The 20,966-nt window shown below is 40.3% G+C and overlaps 1 protein-coding gene across 4 annotated transcripts; it reads right to left on the reverse strand.

Annotated features, from left to right (window-relative positions):
• Nucleotides 1-1,139: 1,139 nt before the first annotated feature.
• Nucleotides 1,140-19,302, reverse strand: cdca9 (cell division cycle associated 9). 4 transcript variants are annotated; one of them, XM_062066880.1, is made up of 11 exons: nt 19,162-19,302; nt 18,983-19,055; nt 18,784-18,915; nt 18,663-18,706; nt 18,538-18,589; nt 18,371-18,462; nt 14,894-14,955; nt 14,747-14,806; nt 11,716-11,797; nt 11,556-11,642; nt 1,144-1,623 (listed from the first exon to the last, which is right to left on the reverse strand). In XM_062066880.1, the coding sequence occupies exons 1-11, from the start codon at nt 19,285-19,287 to the stop codon at nt 1,279-1,281; spliced, it is 1,155 nt and encodes a 384-aa protein (XP_061922864.1). In that variant the 5' UTR covers nt 19,288-19,302; the 3' UTR covers nt 1,144-1,278. The 4 variants fall into 4 exon arrangements, with proteins under 4 accessions (XP_061922867.1, XP_061922864.1, XP_061922865.1 ...); XM_062066881.1 differs by having other exon boundaries at nt 1,157-1,623; nt 18,371-18,438; nt 19,162-19,299; XM_062066884.1 differs by lacking the exon at nt 1,144-1,623 and adding an exon at nt 5,144-5,275 and having other exon boundaries at nt 19,162-19,298.
• Between the last annotated feature and the right edge of the window lie 1,664 nt (nt 19,303-20,966).

Genomic DNA, 20,966 nt, shown 5'->3' on the forward strand with positions numbered 1-20,966 from the left:
CCAAGGGGACTACTTGGACATATGGACCTTTGTTTTGCGTCTTTCTTCTGACGCTCTCATCTTCCAATCCAGCCACCCATTTGGCGGCTTCTTCGGTTGCGGCGGTTGCCCCATGGGCTTCCGCTCTTTCTTCCCCCTCCTGGGGTTCCATATCTTCGTCTTCTAGCGACCTCTCGTCGCTGGGCGGTTGCACTCCAGTCATCATGCTTTCCGTGCTATGTTTTTGTCGTCTCGAGTCGCCGTTCCACTCAGGCCACTCGTAGCGCTTAGAGTAAGGGAGAGGGTCAGGCTGATATAGGCTTCTCTCGGCGTTCCGTTGGGGGCCGTGCTCATTCACAGCGCTTTCAACTCTAGCCGCTCGTCTTTGTCCTTGTTTCTTAATTCTTCGTCAGGGACCGAGTGTCCTCAATGCCTTCCTGCACCGATCCACTCTTCCGGAGTCAATCCACGATCTTCCGTGATCCTCCAACTGGGGAAATTACACTATCTTTTGCAATCTTCCCTATTCTTTCGGGTCGTCTCAACACGAGCAGTGATCCTCCTTGACCACTGCGGATTCTTTTTTCTTGCAGGCTCAACGCACTTCTTTTGCGAAGAGCCCCACGTTGGGCGCCACGTGTTAGATTCCCGTTATTTGACTTACAAGCTCCTTCCTGCGAGTCGTCTAACTCCAGCAGTCCGTACCACGGGTCCTGTCCTTCTCGGTGCAGACGGGATCCTCCGCGCTGCTCCACCGACGTAGGTGCTACTCTGCTGGATGGCGAGGCAATGCGCCTAGCTCTACTACCCTGTGTTGATTCAGCGTCTGTCCCGCTTCCTCTTGTGGTACACTCGGTAGAGAAGCCTCTCTTTCCAAGGTCGAGTTTAATACACACAATTCCCGCTGTTTTAATGGTAGCTTGCCTCTATGAATCTTGACTTTTGTTACTGACTAGGTTTGGTTTTGAGGGCGTTGGAAATGAACAGCCCTACAGGACATAATTGTTAGTGGACTCCATTAGAGTGACCCTTGAGAGCTAGGTGTTGTACACACTGTGATCCTATGGTTTTGCGTCGAGGGCGTGTTGGTAGGTGAAAGGTTGAAAGGATGCAAATTTGGCTTCTTGGTATAATGCTTTTTAATGCAGGTTCTTCATGAATCTTGATATAATGCCCCTTAATGCGGGTTCAATGGCCCAAGCATTGCACAGCGTTAATTAATCATTCACAAAAATCATGAGAAGTTGAAATATAAAAAGATATACAAAGTAACAAATAAATCATCAAAGGGTGTCTAATTCAGTTCAAATGGAAGTTCGAATTGGGTCTTACTTTGAGAGGTCCTTTGTGGTGGGTCCCCTGGAGGGGGGCCGGGGTTAGGTCGAAAGTGGCCGAAAAGAGTCTCTTGAATTTGGGCAAACCCTGACGTGTCACCCGGCCGAGTGATCCGTCGTCGGGCTTCTGCTGTGCCGGCTGGAGAGGGGGGCCAGCAGGAGCAGTGGAGTCGGTCCTGTGCGAGACGTGGGGGCCTGCGGGGCCAACGCCCTGGTTCCTCTGGTAGGACAGGAGGTCCTGTTCCTCTCGTTTGGTCACAGGGGGAGATCGGAATGGAGCGAGGTCTCTCGCGTGTCGAATCGGGTCCCTCTTGGAGAGTTTGGGCAAAGTTCTTTGTTCAGTCCAAGTGGCAAAAAGACCTCTCGCTACGCGCATGTAAGGAATCCCCTGAAATAATGTCCTTTACATCCTTATATACCCTCGGTTATGGGGGGTGGTTTTCTCTTTAACCAATCCACCTCTTACTACTATGGGGCTATACTGTGTCACACTATTTTCTACAATTCATTGGTCAGTTCTTAGTTCATTCAGTTCATTCTCAACTCCCCCCTTTTGGCTACCGTATACTTAGTGGCTACGCACCAACCGGTCTATTCCAGATTAACCTGGACGACCCTTCTCCCCGTTCCTCCCTTCTTCCAACTGTACAATTGAGTGCCAGTGTCTCACTCCGTCCACACCCGGCTAATTAGTACTGTCGTGAGGGTTATTTTGAACTAGGGATGTATTGCTTGCTATAGCATTCTACTCGCCCCCTCAACATTCCTTCTATTTTATGACCCTTCATTTATCTTGAACTTATTCTCAACTTTACTTCGATAGCTATCCCTGTCCCTCCATTCTGCCTTGACAGCCCCTTTTGTTAGGGAACTTCTATGGGTCTGGGGATGGCTATGTGTGAGTTTCTACTCATGGGCTTATCTGCCTATCTTATAACTTTCCCTGATCTTATTTTCATTTGTTTTGAACCTCTTATCCTGACACCCTTGCTGCTTTAGTTCACATGATCATTGACAAACTTCCTCCTTGATTAAATACCTTGATTAAATACATTGATTAAATGTCCTTTACATTCTATCAATCATACGGGTTCGTCCTAGGCCTTGTGTCTTTGCCGTGTTGTTCGCAGTTAAAGGGGGAGAATATAGCCTATCTTAGGTCTATAGTTAATCTAACTTAGGTGAGGGTTTCTATTTTTCTTGACAATACGTTTGAAAAAGTCAGCACATTCCCTGCACCACATTGTGTTGTGATGCTCGATTAGCACCACAAGTGGGCGATGTGAGATCATGGTAGCATCAAGCAGCTAACATACTGGGGAAGGATTTTCCAATGAAAAAAAGACAACAGTGAAAAATTATACACACATACTTTTAAATGCAACTGTTGCAGATTTCAAAGCAAAAATATAACAAACTTATCTTATTTTACTATTAGTGGTTTGCAGAATACATTTGGTTTAAAATTGTCTATATAATTTTTTTTACAAATACTACATTTATGTAATAATTTTGATTGGGGTTTATGGCGGTCACTCACCCTGTTTTGTAAACATGTAAAAAAGTGGTCCAAGAGAAGCAACGAACAGTTTGAGTCATGTTGTTGTTATGATAGAATATACATTCAATGACAGCTAACGGCAACGATCAAAATTGCTATTATTAGCTAAAAATACTTTAAACTAATGTGCACATGTTATGTACGTACATAGTGCACGTCATTACACCCTAGAACAGTGGTTCTTAACCTGGGTTCGATCGAACCCTAGGGGTTCGGTGAGTCGGCCTCAGGGGTTCGGCGGAGCCTCCGCCACGGAGGTTAAGACACATCTGACTTATCGTGTAAATAAAAACTTCTCCCTATCTGCGTATTATGTATGACCCCCAAACAATGTTCCCTCTAATTTTCCATCTGATTTGCAGGTTGTTTGATCGATCGATTGAAACTTTTACTAGTAGATTGCAAAGGAAGAGAATACATTATATGAAACAGTACAGTTTACACAGTACAGTACATATTCCGTACAATTGACCACTAAATGATAACACCCGAATACATTTTTCAACTTGTTTAAGTCGGGGTCCACGTCAATCAATTCATGGCAATGTGTGTAATTTGTTGTGAGTTCATGCACTGTTGGTTTTGTTCTTTGAACAAGGTGATGTTCATGCACGGCTCATTTTGTGCACCAGTAAAAAAAACATAACTTTTTCTTGAATTGAAAAAACATTTTATTTTTCACTAAAGAAGGGTTCGGTGAATGCACATATGAAACTGGTGGGGTTCGGTACCTCCAACAAGGTTAAGAACCACTGCCCTAGAAGCTGTTACACGGGTGGGATATACTGCGTAAAAATACATTGGAAAGTTAGCGCCCTCTAGGCAGCTGTCTAAACGTTGCAAACAACCTCTTCAAGCTTTTAGCAATGTTAGTTTTAAGCACGCAAAAGTCCTTCCGCCAGATAACGTGGTTAAAAAATGGTATTGTTCCAAGAAGCAAATCTTCAGTTAAGCAAAGCATTTAAAATTGACTCCATTTCATTTCACTAGTTTTGATTGTTTTTTTACAATAGTCTTCAGTACTTTGTAAAAATGTGCTGCAGAAATGAAGTAAATTGGATTCTTGATATTGTGGTGTTATAGCAACAGAAGAAAATGTTTTAATATCAAAAGCATCAGATGCACTGTACAATTTTTCCAATTCTGACTGCAAAAACGCTCAAACATCCTATATATGACTACCACCATGATGGATGTGTGGTCAGAGAAGGTTTAAATCAGGGGTTCCCAAACTTTTTGACTCCGGGGCCGCATTGGGGTAAAACAATTTGGCTGGGGGCCGCACTTATATATAATATGTAAATGTGTGTGTGTGTGTATATATGTATATGTAAATGTGTATATATGTGTGTGTATATATGTCCATGTATATGTATATATATATATATATATATATATATATATATATATATATATATATGTATATATATATATATATATATATATATATATATATGGATATATGTGTATATATGTATATATATGGATATATGTGTATATATGTAAATGTGTATCTATATGTGTGTGTGTGTGTGTATATATATATATATATATATATATATATATATATATATATATATATATATATATATATATATATATATATATATATATATTTATTCATACATATATATTCCTTGCGCACTAATTGACTTAAAGAGCGCACTTGCTGCATGTCACGTTATCGATGGTAAAATGCATTTTTATACAATATGATTTGCCTGAGTGGCTAGGAGACGGTAGAAAATGGACTAGTAAGGACAAATTTTAAAAATAATAATAATAATAATTATTATTATTATTTTTTAACTTGGGACTTCCCGCGGGCCGGATTTTGGACGCTGGGGGGCCGTATACGGCCCGCGGGCCGTAGTTTGGGGACCCCTGGTTTAAATGAACAGACAAAAATGTTCAATTCACCTGTGTTGTAAGTTATACAATTATAAATGATTCCAATGTGGGTTTTTACACTTTAACTGAATTACATTTTGGTCAGAACTAATATGAGGCAGAAACCAACAGTGCAGCAGAGGCGACCCTCACCTTTGAATGTGCAATCCCTCACAAACTATTTGCAGAAAGATTACACACCATGACTTTCTACAGCATGTAAAATTACTTTATCAGAAGTGTGTCACATCATCCTTGCTAATCAGAAAATAAATTGCAGAGAAGGGGCGTATGTGTAAATGTGACCCCAAAGCAGTCATGAACATCACTGCACATCACTTAGTAAAACTGCTTCTCTAAAAAGGACCTACTGCAAAAATACCTCAAACAAATTAACTTTATTATTAAAATGTTCATCGGGTATTTACACAAACAGGGTAAATCAGAGGCTACTACTTCATTGTGGTGCAGTGTGGCAGCGGCTTCTCCCAGACACATACTCCATCAGTCTCTGATATTGTAAGAAAGGAAGTGTTATCAATCTTTCAGAAAAAAACATCAAAATGAGTGCCAAAACTAGGGCTGCAGTTATCGATTATTTTATCAATCGAGCATTGATTAGTTTGTTTTTTTGAGTAATCCGATAAAACACTTCAAAGCTTTAAATGTGCATTTTCGGGACAATAATTAAAATAAACAATTTTTCTGCGTACCAATGCAGCTGAGATAGGCTCCAGCGACCCCCCGCGACCCTAAAAGGGACAAGCGGTAGAAAATGGATGGATGGCATATCAATTGTTTTTTTCCTAATAAATGCACATCAACATTGAAATTGCACATTTAACGTATAAAAAAGTAAAATATAGAAAACTATCAGCTGTTTACTGCTACACAAATCACAGCACTCACGCACCATCACTCTCATGTACCCTCTATAGCAGCAGCAATGCTGAAACTACAGTTATGAAATCATCAGTCTTGGAGGATGTTCATTCAGTTGTTTGATTCTTTCTTTCTTCCATCCATCCATCCATCCATCTTCTTCCGCTTATCCGAGGTCGGGTCGCGGGGGCAGCAGCCTAAGTAGGAAAGCCCAGACTTCCCCAGCCACTTCGTCTAGCTTCTCCCAGGGGATCCCGAGGCGTTCCCAGGGCAGCAGGGAGACATTGTCCCTCCAACGTGTCCTGGGTCTACCCCGTGGCCTCCTACCGGTCGGACGTGCCTTAAACACTTCCCTAAGGAGGCGTTCGGGTGGCATCCTGACCAGATGTCTGAACCACCTCATCTGGCTCCTCTCAAAGTGGAGGAGCAGCGGCTTTACTTTGAGCTCCTCCCGGATGACAGAGCTTCTCACCCTATCTCTAAGGGAGAGCCTCGCCACCCGGCGGAGGAAACTCATTTCGGCCACTTGTACCCGTGATCTTGTCCTTTCGGTCATAACCCAAAGCTCATGACCATAGGTGAGGATGGGAACGTAGATCGACCGGTAAATTGAGAGCTTTGCCTTCCGGCTCAGCTCCTTCTTCACCACAACGGATCGCTACGGCGTCCGCATTACTGAAGACGCCGCACCGCCTGACGATCTCACGATCCCCTCTTCCCTCACTCGTGAACAAGACTCCGAGGTACTTTAACTCCTTCACTTGGGGCAGGGTCTCCTCCCCAACCCGGAGATGGCACTCCACCCTTTTCCGGGCGAGAACCATGGAGTCTGACTTGGAGGTGCTGATTCTCATCCCAGTCGCTTCACACTCAGCTGCGAACCGATCCAGTGAGAGCTAAAGATCCTGGCCAGTTGAAGCCATCAGGACCACATCATCTGCAAAAAGCAGAGACCTAATCCTGCAGCCACCAAACCGGATCCCCTCAACGCCCTGACTGCGCCTGGAAATTCTGTCCATGAAAGTTATGAACAGAATCGGTGACAAAGGGCAGCCTTGGCAGAGTTCAACCCTCACTGGAAACGTGTCCTCCAAACTCCAAACCTCGTGGATCTGAATTTGGCAAGGTAATGATGTAACCTTTTGTTTGGTGGCATTCCAATGAGAATTATGAAGACGACTGCCTGAAGAAAACTTGCACGTTTCCACAGTCGCTGATGTCAGGTAATGGCACTAGGGAGACGGCTGTCTTTAAATATTTATAAAGGCACAAGTTTACATTTTGGACACTTTTCTGAATCATTCAAAACGCTGTTTGAGGATAATGACATTTTTCAAGAGGATAGCGCATCTTGCTATGGAGCAAAAGTGGTTTAAATTTTTCGTTCAAAAAAGACACACAAGGTTAATGTCATGGCCTGCAAATAGCCTGGATCTTAATCCAATTGAAAATCTATGGTGGAATTGATAGAAAATGGTCTAAGACAAGACTCCAAACTCAGAGAACCTTTGGAGAAACATTGCTGAAAGGTACTGTTTGTCATTCATTAGTCCAGGCCTCAGACACTGCAAGCTGTTATAAAAGCCAGATGTGGGGCAACCAATTACTAGTGGTGTGTTGTAGTGATTCCACAATTTCCTCAAAACGGAGTGATTCCATAATTTTCTCACTCTGCTTGATCGAAAATGTTTTACTATTGCAGACTACCACACATTTTTCTTGATTTCTTTTAGTCTTTCTTAAAGCCAGAAATGACTATAGTTGTATCTGCTTTTTTTCCTGCAAAATTAAAATTGAGCTGCACTTTGTTTGGACTTTTGCCCCTTATTCCCAATCCTTGTGACGCAAGAACATGTCTTTTTTATGCAATGTAAATCGTAAATAAAAGCTAGCAATAAGTACAAACAATGCAGGTAATGGGGATTCGATCTCAGTGCTCTGAAAAACATCCAAAAGCCTCCATCAATGTTTTTTTTCAACACAACTGCCAGTATATATGTAATGTAGTAACAGACACGTTCATAACTGTATTTAATATTTAAGTGTTTGTCATTTTAAGCACTACGGCAGCACATTGATTGATCGGTAGGTCGTGTGTTCAAACCCCGGCCGAGTCATACCAAAGACTAAAAATGGGACCCGTTACCTTCCTGCTTGACACTCAGCATCAAGGGTTGGAATTGGGGGTTAAATCATCAAAAATTATTCCAGGGCGCTGCCACCGCTGCTGCTCACTGCTCCCCTCACCTCCCAGGGGGTTATCAAGGGTGATGGGTCAAATGCAGAGGATAATTTCACCACACCTAGTGTGTGTGTGACAATCATTGCTACTTAAACTTTTTTTAACTTAACATAGCGCATCACATGGTTCTTCATTTCCTTAACAACAACAACTACCGGTACTCATGGCAGACTTCATGAGAGCAAACGATGACTATACTGGGACAAATGAGGATTCAGAACATTATATTTTTGAGCCTGAATATACAAAGTATAAGCTAAAAGTTTTAAAGGCCTACTGAAACCCACTACTACCGACCACGCAGTCTGATAGTTTATATATCAATGATGAAATCTTAACATTATAACACATGCCAATACGGCCGGGTTAACTTATAAACTGACATTTTAAATTTGCCGCTAAACTTCCGGTTCGAAACGCCTCTGAGGATGACGTATGCGCGTGACGTAGCCCGGCGAACACGGGTATGCCTTCCACATTGAAGCCAATACGAAAAAGCTCTGTTTTCATTTCATAATTCCACAGTATTCTGGACATCTGTGTTCGTGAATCTGTTGCAATCATGTTCATTGCATTATGGAGAAGGAAGCTGAGCAAGCAAAGAAGAAAGTTGTCGGTGCGAAATGGACGTATTTTTCGAACGTAGTCAGCAACAACAGTACACAGCCGGCGCTTCTTTGTTTACATTCCCGAAAGATGCAGTCAAGACGGAAGAACTCGGATAACAGAGACTCTAACCAGGAGGACTTTTGACTTCGATACACAGACGCCTGTAGAGAACTGGGACAACACAAACTCTTACCAGGATTACTTTGATTTGGATGACAAAGACGCAGACGTGCTACTGTGAGTATGCAGCTTTGGCTTCTAAACATTTGATCGCTTGACCGTATGTGCGCAACTTTTTTTTGCGTATGTACGTAACTTTTTTAAAATATATAAGCTTTATGAACCTTGGGTTAGGTCGGGGGTCGGCAACCCGCGGCTCTAGAGCCGCATGCGGCTCTTTAGCGCCGCCCTAGTGGCTCTCTGGAGCTTTTTCAAAAATGTATGAAAAATGGAAAAAGATGAGGGGGAAAAAAATATTTTTGGTTTTAATATGGTTTCTGTAGGAGGACAAACATGACACAAACCTCCCTAATTGTTAGAAATCACACTGTTTATATTAAACATGCTTCACTGATTCAAGTATTTGGCGAGCGCCGTTTTGTCCTACTAATTTTGGCGGTCCTTGAACTCACCCCAGTTTGTTTACATATATAACTTTCTCCGACTTTCTAGGACGTGTTTTATGCCACTTCTTTTTCTGTCTCATTTTGTCCACCAAACGTTTAACGTTGTGCGTGAATACACAAAGGTGAGTTTTGTTGTTGATGTTATTGACTTGTGTGGAGTGCTAATCAGACATATTTGGTCAATGCATGACTGCAAGCTAACCGATGCTAACATGCTATTTAGGCTAGCGATATGTACATATTGCATCATTATGCCTCATTTGTAGCTATATTTGAGCTCATTTAGTTTCCTTTAAGTCCTCTTAATTCAATGTATATCTCATGACATACTATCTGTATATAATATGGCTTTTAATTTTTTCGGCTCCAGACAGATTTGTTTTTTGTATTTTTGGTCCAATATGGCTCTTTCAACATTTTGGGTTGCCGACCCCTGGGTTAGGTGAACGGTCTTTTGGGCTGAGTGATTGTGTGTGTTGATCAGGTGTTTGAATTGTATTGGCGTGTTCTATGGAGCTAGGAGCTAGCAGAGGAGCTAGGAGCTAGCATAACAAACACGCAGGTGTTTTTATGCAGGATTAATTTGTGGCATATTAAATATAAGCCTGGTTGTGTTGTGGCTAATAGAGTATATATATGTCTTGTGTTTATTTACTGTTGTAGTCATTCCCAGCTGAATATCAGGTACCGTGAGTATGCAGCCTTGGCTGCTAAACATTTGATAGCTTGACTGTATGTGCGCGTCACGTACGTAACTTTTTAAAAATATATAAGCTTTATGAACCTTGGGTTAGGTGAACGGTCTTTTGGGCTGAGTGATTGTGTGTGTTGATCAGGTGTTTGAATTGTATTGGCGTGTTCTATGGAGCTAGGAGCTAGCAGAGGAGCTAGGAGCTAGCGTAACAAACACGCAGGTGTTTTTATGCAGGATTAATTTGTGGCATATTAAATATAAGCCTGGTTGTGTTGTGGCTAATAGAGTATATATATGTCTTGTGTTTATTTACTGTTGTAGTCATTCCCAGCTGAATATCAGGTCACCCCCGGCTCTCACAGCATCTTCCCTATCTGAATAGCTTCAACTCCCCACTAGTCCTTCACTTGCACTTTACTCATCCACAAATCTTTCATCCTCGCTCAAATTAATGGGGAAATTGTCGCTTTCTCGGTCCGAATCTCTCTCACTTCATGCGGCCATCATTGTAAACAATAGGGAACTTTGCGTATATGTTCAACTGACTACGTCACGCTACTTCCGGTAGGGGCAAGCCTTTTTTTTATCAGATACCAAAAGTTGCAATCTTTATCGTCGTTGTTCTATACTAAATCCTTTCAGCAAAAATATGGCAATATCGCGAAATGATCAAGTATGACACATAGAATAGATCTGCTATCCCCGTTTAAATTTAAAAAATTCATTTCAGTAGGCCTTTAAATAATGAGTGATAAGCAGATCAAACTCTAGTGAAACACTAAGCATCATGTAGCAGTATTGCCAAGCGCTGAACAACAAATACAAACACAAACATAATAATACAATCACTGTACAATATCTACTTTCACTGAGATGCCGACTAATGGGATGTTTATATTTTTCAGCACAATATTTGTGTTGCCAGATTAGATGATGATCATAAATATCAGGTAAAAAAAATTCTGGGAGCAAACGAGCATATTGCCTCGTATTTTTGCAATAGCTTACAGGTATAAATTGAATGTCAGAGTTGACTAACTTTACGGTTTATGCCCACAAACTTCTACTATACAGGTCGGAGGCATGATTTATAATCTTTTACCTACTCACAGGCGATGCCGCTCAGCTGCCTAAGTTACCTCTCGGTGATCACTGCGCCGTGTTACTAAAAGTAGTTCCTCGGCTTTGGTGCTTATAACAATGTTGCTCGTACTTGGTTAATATGCAGGTCACAACATGTAAATGAGTATTGTTGGCGTTTTTTCTTGTAAAAAGGCTTTTCAAGTGGAATAGATTACTTCCATTAGCAACATTGTTGATGAAGGCTGCAGAAGCAAGGTAGCAGAAACTTGTCAGGTACAAAACTTTACCTTACTAGCCTATATAAATCAACCATTTATAAAAACAACATTGTTAGCCACCTAGCATTTTTTTGTGTGATTTAGAATACACAAAAGAGAAACCTATGTGAGCTTGACCAATATAGGAATTGTGAATGATGGGCAACATTTAAAAAAAAAAGTGCAGTACCCCTTTCAACAACTTGATGAACATCCAGCAAGACTGGTGATTCCATAATTTCAGTTATATGGCCTTGTATTTAAAGTTGGATTTTAACTATGTTTATTAGTTACACTAAAACGATTATTTAAAGCAGCAAAATATAAAGCAAAGCTTTTTTCTAACCGAATTAATCGAGTAATCGATGCAGCTCTAGCCGGGAAGATTCTTTACTTACAGAGAGCTTCTCCACCTGGCACCACGCCACGTCATCTAGCAAGTCAAAATTGATTTTGTCCTTGTTCTCCTCAGAAAAGCAGACAGCCTGGCATTAAATACACAAATATACATTAATCTCGAACAAGGAGAATAGGGTCCAATGTCCATTTAATATGCACCTGTCCGAGTGCTGTGGTTACAGTGATGTGTGCAGCAGATCCAGCTCCTGAACAATGCAAATCTCCCATGGATACAACAGACCTGGACAGACATTAAGAATAAAACATTCTAGAACATTGATTTGCAAATTGCAGTATGGATGCGATACCCTTTTGGCACAATGATATCACTATCATTGTGGAACCATGATATTTAACTGTGTTTAAATATCGATAGTACTGATACCAAGGTGAGTATTGGTATCGAATTGTTACTGGCACGACTGCGCCACTTTGTTGCAGGTCCTTGTTTAAACGACCAGCAAATTAGATTTTTCTCAGTTTATGACCAGAACATCTATTATAGTATGCGTGTGCTAACAGCACACCATTCTCTGCTGCCTACATAGAACACCTTGCCCTCCCATCTTGCTCTACTGAATTTTGTTTTACAAATATCTACTTGTATGAAAGTTATTTGTGTGAAGATTTTTACATTCATATTTATAACATATTTTTTATTTTACACTTTTCTTTAAAAACATAAGGGAATTATTTTGATTAACTTTATACGATTACACGGTTTCATATTTTTGCATTTATTTATAAAAACATTGGAACTGTATTCACTATTTTTCTGTGTTATGTATCTAAGTCAGTTAACAAGAGGCATATTCACACAAGTATCAGCATCTGTGTTTACTTGGTATCGGCTCAATACCACAATTCCCAGAATAACACACCCTTATTTTGTATGTTTTTTCAAAATTAAAATTAAAATCATATTTAATGGGAACTGCACTTATGAGATTAAATAATGCCAACAATACTTAATTTACGTTCTGTAACTTGTATGATAACCAAGCTGTAGCAACATTATTATTGTAAGAGCGAACACTGAGGAACTATTTTTCTCACATGGGCGTGCTACGGTATTAGCCGTGAACTAGCTATGGCGAGAGATGAGATAGCTTCTACTTCAGCACCCGAATCGCATTGGATTGTGTAATGCGATAGGACACCAATCTGTACTAACTGAAAAACATGATCAGTATCTGGAAAGTATTAGCCCACATTTCATGTTTTTACACAGTTGGCTCGACAGCGTATGTAGTTGTAATACAGGCACCCTTTGAGGAAAAAAAAAAGCGGAAAATTTCTATCGCCACAAAGTGTTGCCAGGCAAGCCCCAAAAGAACATTTTAAAAAAGAAGACTACATTTCCTGCAATTGGGTGCATTTATACACTATATTTTACTTTTAGATTTATTCTCATCTACCAAAATCTTTTAGTTGGCTTTTTGACAATTACATGTCAAATTTAATGTACCACAGAAATGTTAGTTTTTTTTAGCAATTTACTAACATTATTGAAAATGTTATTATATAACATACATGCAAAAAACTCAAAAAATGTTTGCAACTCTATCCTACAGCCACGCCCCCTCGGGTAATATACTTCCAGTGTTATGACCTGTTTACATCAGTCATGTCAAAAATATATTTTCTCGCTGGTTACTAATAAATGCTCTAGAACTACAATTGGTTCGGAAACAACAGTGTTGGGATTGTAATCATCCAAATGTTAGCAGCAAAGTAAAAAGCCATAAACATTGTGGCTTGGAACGGGGACACAGGCAACAACAAGTAAGTTAGCTAGATGATCCTAACTATGCTAACTCGCGAGCTTGTTTCGGCACCCCTGTCGTCTCCCTGTCCTGCAATTCAGTGTGCCGTTTAGGCAAGAGAAACAGCAAGTACTGCAGCTGAGGCGAGCCTTCAACAATTTTTTTTTTGATCCTATTTTTTTTTTATATTGTAGTATGTTTACATAATTCACCCAAGGAACTTGTATTGTTAGAGTTCCGGTCAGATGGGTTTTCACGGGACAATTCCGGTATTGTGCTAAGGATGTAAACATACTGCTTGATTGCTGATAAGAAAACAAAGTTAGGGAATTTCAAGATTTCATAACAAAGTTAGTAAAATGCAGAATTCATATTTGGACGCCGAAATTAATGTTTAAAAACATGGTAATTCCTGGTGATAACACACAAGACATTCTGCATGTATCATGAGCAATATTAAAATGACACACTCGATGGACATTTGTCCATTTGGTCCAGCTAGCGGGGGACGTTTTCAGTTGATTTTGGGTAAGCAATTAATTTCTGTCAGCATAGCTCAGCTCCAAGTTCCACATTTACAGCGTCAAAGTCGCGCCAACCTCACTCTCTTGGCTTCCGTCAGCGTTTCACTCTCATGCTTGCTTCTATAACCAGCAGTTCATCCTCTGTATATTCAGGTTAAAAAATATAGTTGTCTCAGTTGTCTGTTACTAAGTCTGCCATGATTAGATAACACACATTTTTTGCTGGAAGTGCGCTGAGAAAATTTGGTTCCAGCAATGCTTAGAATGACCAAAATAAGATAATTATTGTACATATTACATAGTTATGAATGTGTCTGATACTACATTATATCTATAGTTGCAGTGTGTATATAAAACGTTGATGGAGGGTTTTGAAGTTGTTTTAGAGGGCTTTGAGGGCTACAACAGTAACTCCCATTAGTAACTGTAACTGCCCACAACTGGGCAGTGCTTCTCAAATATTTTCTGGCATGCCTCCTTTAAGAGGAAGAAAATATTTCACGCCCCCCACACTCTCCACCGTGACTTAAATAGTCTAACTTGTCTATAAAATTGTTATAACTATACCTCTGCATAACATTGTAGGCTTATTAACGTTAAAGAAACAACACACAAGTCTTTCCTCGTCTCCCACAGCGGTTACAGTGACGCAAAGTGCTACATACGCTCCATCATACTCTGGTAAGACAAAAAAAAATTGCTTCCAGATGTCACCCCCCCAAAATGGACATCAAATGTAATTATTTTAATGCCATAAGTTTCACAAAATCCATTTCATGGTTTCTAATGCTTTTTAAATGACGCGCGAAAACCCTGTGTTAGGACAAGCTACATATCACAAATCATAAATCGTGATAGCAAAAGGAGGAAGCAAAAAACAATGGTAATTGTTAAGCATACCTAAGTTTACGTCTAGCTGCCATGACCTCATCGCTGGGCTTGATCACGCTGCCTGGAGTTCTTTTGATGGCAATGGAGGAATACATGTAGACATGTGAGCCAACAATCAAACATCCTAAATGCATGACCTCAAGTCGCAGAGCTTACCCAAGATTTCCTGTGCTGCTGCTGCCAGGCAACAGCTTTGCTCTTTTGGATCCTTTGCGCCGCTGCAAAAACAAAAACCATAATGCACAATTTAACAGCGATCCAAATGAAATCATCACACTGCTGTCAAATCTGCTGCAATAATGATACTCAACAACCCTCTATATCACTGGTTCTCAAATGAAAGCACATGAAGGCTCTGCAGTGGGTAGGATTCATTAGAAATTAAAAAATAATAATATACTCTTGAGGTGGGGAAAATTATCCATTCTCAGATGCATTATGATTGGAATGGGGACTATGCTGGATAAAAGTCCAGATATCAACTACTTGCGTACCACAAATAAAGTAATACAGACGGTTCTAAAAAATGCAGATCTAGAGGAGAGGAGAACATACTAAACATGGCATTCAGCTGGCTTGAATGTGAAGTAGTGAAACAAGTAAAATAATAAATGCTTTGTACATTTCAACAGAAGTCTAACTGGAACTGTGTTACAGCACAGAGTAACCAGCTAAAAATAAGAAATTAGCAAGTAGATTAATACATCAAATGAGACAATAACGTCCACACAGTGCGGCCATCAGCCGGCAACACTTTCGGCCATGTGTAAGGGAATAGATAGATTTGAGCCGCAAGTTTATGATGGGGTCTGTGGTTTTAAAAGGCAAGAACATTAAATTAGGAATGCCTGCTTGCCAAGTAGGGATGTATATTTATTTCATCACTTAGCGGGCAATATGCACACGCACACACACAGTGAGCATTAACATCCAAAAACTGGAAAATAGCGCAGTAGCCAAAGGAGGATCCCTTTATACATATTTTATACACATATAATCCAATCCAATCCAATCCAATCCACTTTATTTATATAGCACATTTACACAACAAGAACGTTTCCAAAGTGCTGCACAGCCATGTTAAAAACAATATTAAAAACAATATTATGCTACACCAATGACTGAATAAAAACAAAGAATAAATGAATAGAAAACAGAGACAATATAAAAAATAGATATGATGAAAAACGATTTTAAAGGGTAAAACCAATTAAAACAGTAAAATAGACATCAAAATGTATAACCCTAACCACACAGGACAACAGAGGACAGAAGACCACACAACTCACGTAGTGTTAAAAGCCAAAGAATAAAAGTGGGTCTTAAGATGAGACTTAAAACACTCCACTGTGGAAGCAGTTTGAACATGGAGGGGCAGAGTGTTCCAGAGTTTAGGGCCGACCACAGAGAAGGCCCTGTCTCCCCTGGTTTTAAGTCTCGTCCTGGGCACCACGAGCTGGAGCTGGCTCTCGGACCTCAGAGCGCGCGCAGGAGTGTAAATTTGGATGAGGTCCGAGATATACTGAGGTGCCAGTCCATGTAAAGCTTTAAAAACAAACAGCAAGGATTTAAAATCAATTCTAAAATGAACAGGGAGCCAGTGCAATACAGTAAATACAGTACATTTATAATAAAACATATTAGCAATATAAAATAGAATATTAGTATATATTAAAGGCCTACTGAAATGATTTTTTTTAATTTAAACGGGGATAGCAGATCCATTCTATGTGTCATACTCGATCATTTCGCGATATTGCCATATTTTTGCTGAAAGGATTTAGTAGAGAACAACGACGATAAATGTCGCAACTTTTGGTCGCTGATAAAAAAAAGCCTTGCCTATACCGGAAGTAGCGTGACGTCACCGGAGGAAGGACTCCTCACATTTTCCCATTGTTTACAATGCAGCAAGAGAGATTCAGACCGAGAAAGCGACGATTACCCCATTAATTTGAGCGAGTATGAAAGATTTGTGGATGAGGAAAGTGAAAGTGAAGGACTACAGTGCAGTGCAGGACGTATCTTTTTTCGCTTTGACCGTAACTTAGGTACAAGGGTTCATTGGATTCCACACTTTCTCCTTTGTATTTTAAACCACCTCCGATACTACGATACGCGAAATGGACATTCAGAGTGACTTTTATCTCCACGACAATACATCGGCGAAGCTCTTTAGCTACTGAGCTAACGTGATAGCATCGGGCTCAAATGCAGATAGAAACAAAATAAATAAATCCCTGACTGGAAGGATAGACAGAAGATCAACAATACTATTAAACCATGGACATGGGACGGCGTGGCGAAGTTGGTAGAGTGGCCGTGCCAGCAATCGGAGGGTTGCTGGTTACTGGGGTTCAATCCCCACCTTCTACCGTCCAAGTCACGTCCGTTGTGTCCTTGGGCAAGACACTTCACCCTTGCTCCTGATGGGTGCTGGTTAGCGCCTTGCATGGCAGCTCCCGCCATCAGTGTGTGAATGGGTGAATGTGGAAATACTGTCAAAGTGCTTTGAGTACCTTGAAGGTAGAAAAGCGCTATACAAGTATAACCCATTTATTTATTTACATGTAACTACACGGTTAATAATTCCCAGCTTGGCGAAGCTTAACAATGCTGTTGCTAACGACGCCATTGAAGCTAACTTAGCAACGGGACCTCACAGAGCTATGATAAAAACATTAGCGCTCCACCTACGCCAGCCAGTCCTCATCTGCTCATCAACACCCGTGCTCACCTGCGTTCCAGCGATCGACGGAAGGACGAAGGACTTCACCCGATCATCCATACGGTCGGCGGCTAGCGTCGGCTAGTGCGTCTGCTATCCAAGTCAAAGTCCTCCTGGTTGTGTTGCTACAGCCAGCCGCTAATAATCCCACCTACAACTTCCTTCTTTGCAGTCTTCATTGTTAATTAAACAAATTGCAAAAGATTCACCAACGCAGATGTCCAGAATACTATGGAATTTTGAGATGAAAACAGCTTTTTTGTATTGGATTCAATGGGGTACCAATACTTCCGTTTCAACGATTGACGTCACGCGCATACGTCATCATATATAGACGTTTTCAACCGGAAGTTTAGCGGGAAATTTAAAATTGCACTTTATAAGTTAACCCGGCCGTATTGGCATGTGTTGCAATGTTAAGATTTCATCATTGATATATAAACTATCAGACTGCGTGGTCGGTAGTAATGGGTTTCAGTAGGCCTTTAAAATAGTTAAAACTATTTATAATGAAATTGTAACCCCCAAAACATAATATAATTGTGCCAAAACATTCATACCTCTACTACACAGGTGGGGAAATGAGTCGATTGTTGATTTTGTAGGTTTAACCTCATAAAGAGATACAAATGGTAAATAATTTGTATTAAAACAATCTATATAACAGTCCCAAAAATTGCACTTTAATTTGGTAATTACTCTGTGCGCACAATCCAAGTTATTACAATAGATGTATTTTCATTCCCTACAGACCACTACAGTGGAAAACTGTTTTGGACCGTAATAAATCAGAACTGAAACGACTTTTCGCGAGAAAAAAATATTCCACAGTGGGTACTCCCCTACTGCTTTTGGGACTTCCAGTTAAATAACTCTGCTCTGTCAGCTTGAAGTGCCAACTTTACCGTGGATGTCTTGCCCGAGTTCTTCCGAGACAAACTGGACTGAACCAACCCGGGATCAGTAAATTTTCCTGTCACCAAAGCGAAAAGCACAGCTGATTAGATAATATTTGTGTCAATAAAGGGTTTTGCCGATGCATTTTAAGTCAGAGTCAATGTAAAAATGTCACCTCTTTTGCTGGACGCCTTCCTAAATGGCTGGTGCACATCAGCACTTTCATGCTGCAAATCAAGATGAAGAGGAATATGCCATTACTCGCCACCAGATGGCGACACACTTTACAAAACAACTCACCAGGATGTCGATGGATATCGCCTTGTCGCCTGAGAGTTCTTGTTCTAAACATTAACAAACAGCTTGAAAAAAAAAGCCATTGGACAATGAATTACCACAAATATCACTTAGTAACGGTTACCGCCTATTAAGTCCCCCATGAGCGTATTTTGCAAGGAGGGTGGCATTTTCAGCAGCTCTATTTCGAAGACTTTATCGATGGTTGCCAACATGTTCTGTAGTTTTCTGTCAAGTTCATTCAGACGCTCTTGTGCTGCAAGTAAAATAAACATAGCTAGAAACGACAAAAAAAAACAGTATTCAAATATGATTTCCCGCACCGTCTTTCTCAAATTGTTGAATGAAAAGAGCAAGTTTTTTGCTTCGTAGCTCCTTGTTGAGCCGCTCCTGATTCTGTGGATTTCCAGTGTTTCTTGTGCGTTTAGGAGGCATCTTGTATGCACACCTTTCCGCAAAGTTGAACCCCCGAAACTAAACAATGACGTTTGTAAATACACACCTGTACCGTGACGGTATCTAATAGGACACATTCAGCCGCGCGGCACTTCCGCTCCAAAGGGGAATACTTTGTCTGGCGGAAGGGCACAACGTGCGAGATTCGGTTTTTCATTTCGAAAAAGACCATCTGACACTATGCGGTCCCTTAAAAAGATGCCTTCTCAAAAAAGATAACGCTAAAAAGCTTAACGCCTCCTAAAAACATATTTTTTAAATACAGGTTACTGTAATTATTATTGTTTGTTTGTCTATTGTTTATTAAGGACCCCCATTAGCCGACGCACAAACGCCAGGCTAGTCTTCCTGGGGTCCTTTTCAAAAGTTCAAAGTAAAATAATAACACACAGATCCAGTTACAGAACATACACAAATCCAATTACAATTAAAAGAAAAGAAAAAGGAAAAGAAAAATAAAATTCTCAAAATAACAAAATAAAATAACAGTACACAGATACAGTTACAGAACATATACGCACTTCCAGTTACAATTAAAGAAAGGAAAAGAAAAAGAAAATTTTTAAAATAATAAAATAACAGTACACAGATACAGTTACAGAACATACGCAAATCCATCCATCCATCCATTTCCTACCGCTTGGAAAAGGGAAAGAGAAAAAAAGAAAAAGAAAAAAAAAAGTTCTCAAACTGATAACATGAAAGATGAACTCCATCCATCCATTTTATACCGCTTGTCCCTTTCGGGGTGGCGGGGGGGCGGGGTCGCGGGGGGGCAGGGGCGGCGGTGGGGGGGGGGGGGGGGGGGGTGCTGAACCCTATCTCAGCTCTTAAGTCTAAAAAGTTTGTTTGAAAATATACTGACTCCAAGCTATCTTCTAATTGTTTTTCCATTAGTATCACTTTGACGTGCATGTTCTGATGGTGTTAGCCTATTTTTAAAATGAATATGTATTGTAATTGTTATTCAAACGCCATTTGGCATTATTAAACCAGCTTTTGCATTTTCTATTATATTTGGTTGTGGAATAAAAGAGCAAACGGTGTATTGTAACGAAAAAAAGTTGACATGCACTTTTTTCCACTTAAAAAGTGTATACATTGAATTCGTTTTGAAAGTTAAAATGATCCAAATGGCCTCCACATCCTTTGATTTTTCAGTCTTTAATTTATTGAGATGCACCTGTATGTGCATGTGCATGTACAGTATACAGAAGGGGCTGCTGGAAAGTTAAAGTGCCACTGATAGTCACACACACACTAGGTGTGGTGAAATTATCCTCTGTGTTTGACCCATCCCCTTGTTCCACCCCCTGGGAGGTGATTTGACCCCAATTCCAACCCTTGATGCTGAGTGCCAAATGTACAGTACTGCCTTTCTTGTAAGTTTTGGACTATTATTGCTGCAACATGATCATTGAGTAAGTGCCTTTTATTGTATTTCTATTGCATAAGTGATTCTCAAACTCTGATACACGGGCTCCTTCTAGTGGTACACCAAAGAATCAACTAAATAAACAGTGTTACTGTTCAAACGGTATTATGTTACAGTGGACAAAAATATTAAATATATGTGTTAAATAAAAACCTCGGCTTTGTTTTTAATGAATACTTAGGCCTACGACAGTACTGTATTTTAATGTTGGCCATTACGGTGGTACTTGGTGGAAAAGGTTTGAGAACCACTGTGGTAGATTATTTCTGAGTATAGTGAGATGTCCGCTGTCAGTACATTGTTCATATTTGTGATTGGTCATCTGTCACTAACACCGCCTCTCTTATCCAGCTTCATATTACCGCTCATACTACATCTTCAATGTCTGGCTTGGTCATGCAAACTTTATTAACTAA

The sequence above is a fragment of the Entelurus aequoreus genome, linkage group LG12 (assembly GCF_033978785.1).
Source record: "Entelurus aequoreus isolate RoL-2023_Sb linkage group LG12, RoL_Eaeq_v1.1, whole genome shotgun sequence".
Lineage (NCBI taxonomy): Eukaryota > Metazoa > Chordata > Actinopteri > Syngnathiformes > Syngnathidae > Entelurus > Entelurus aequoreus.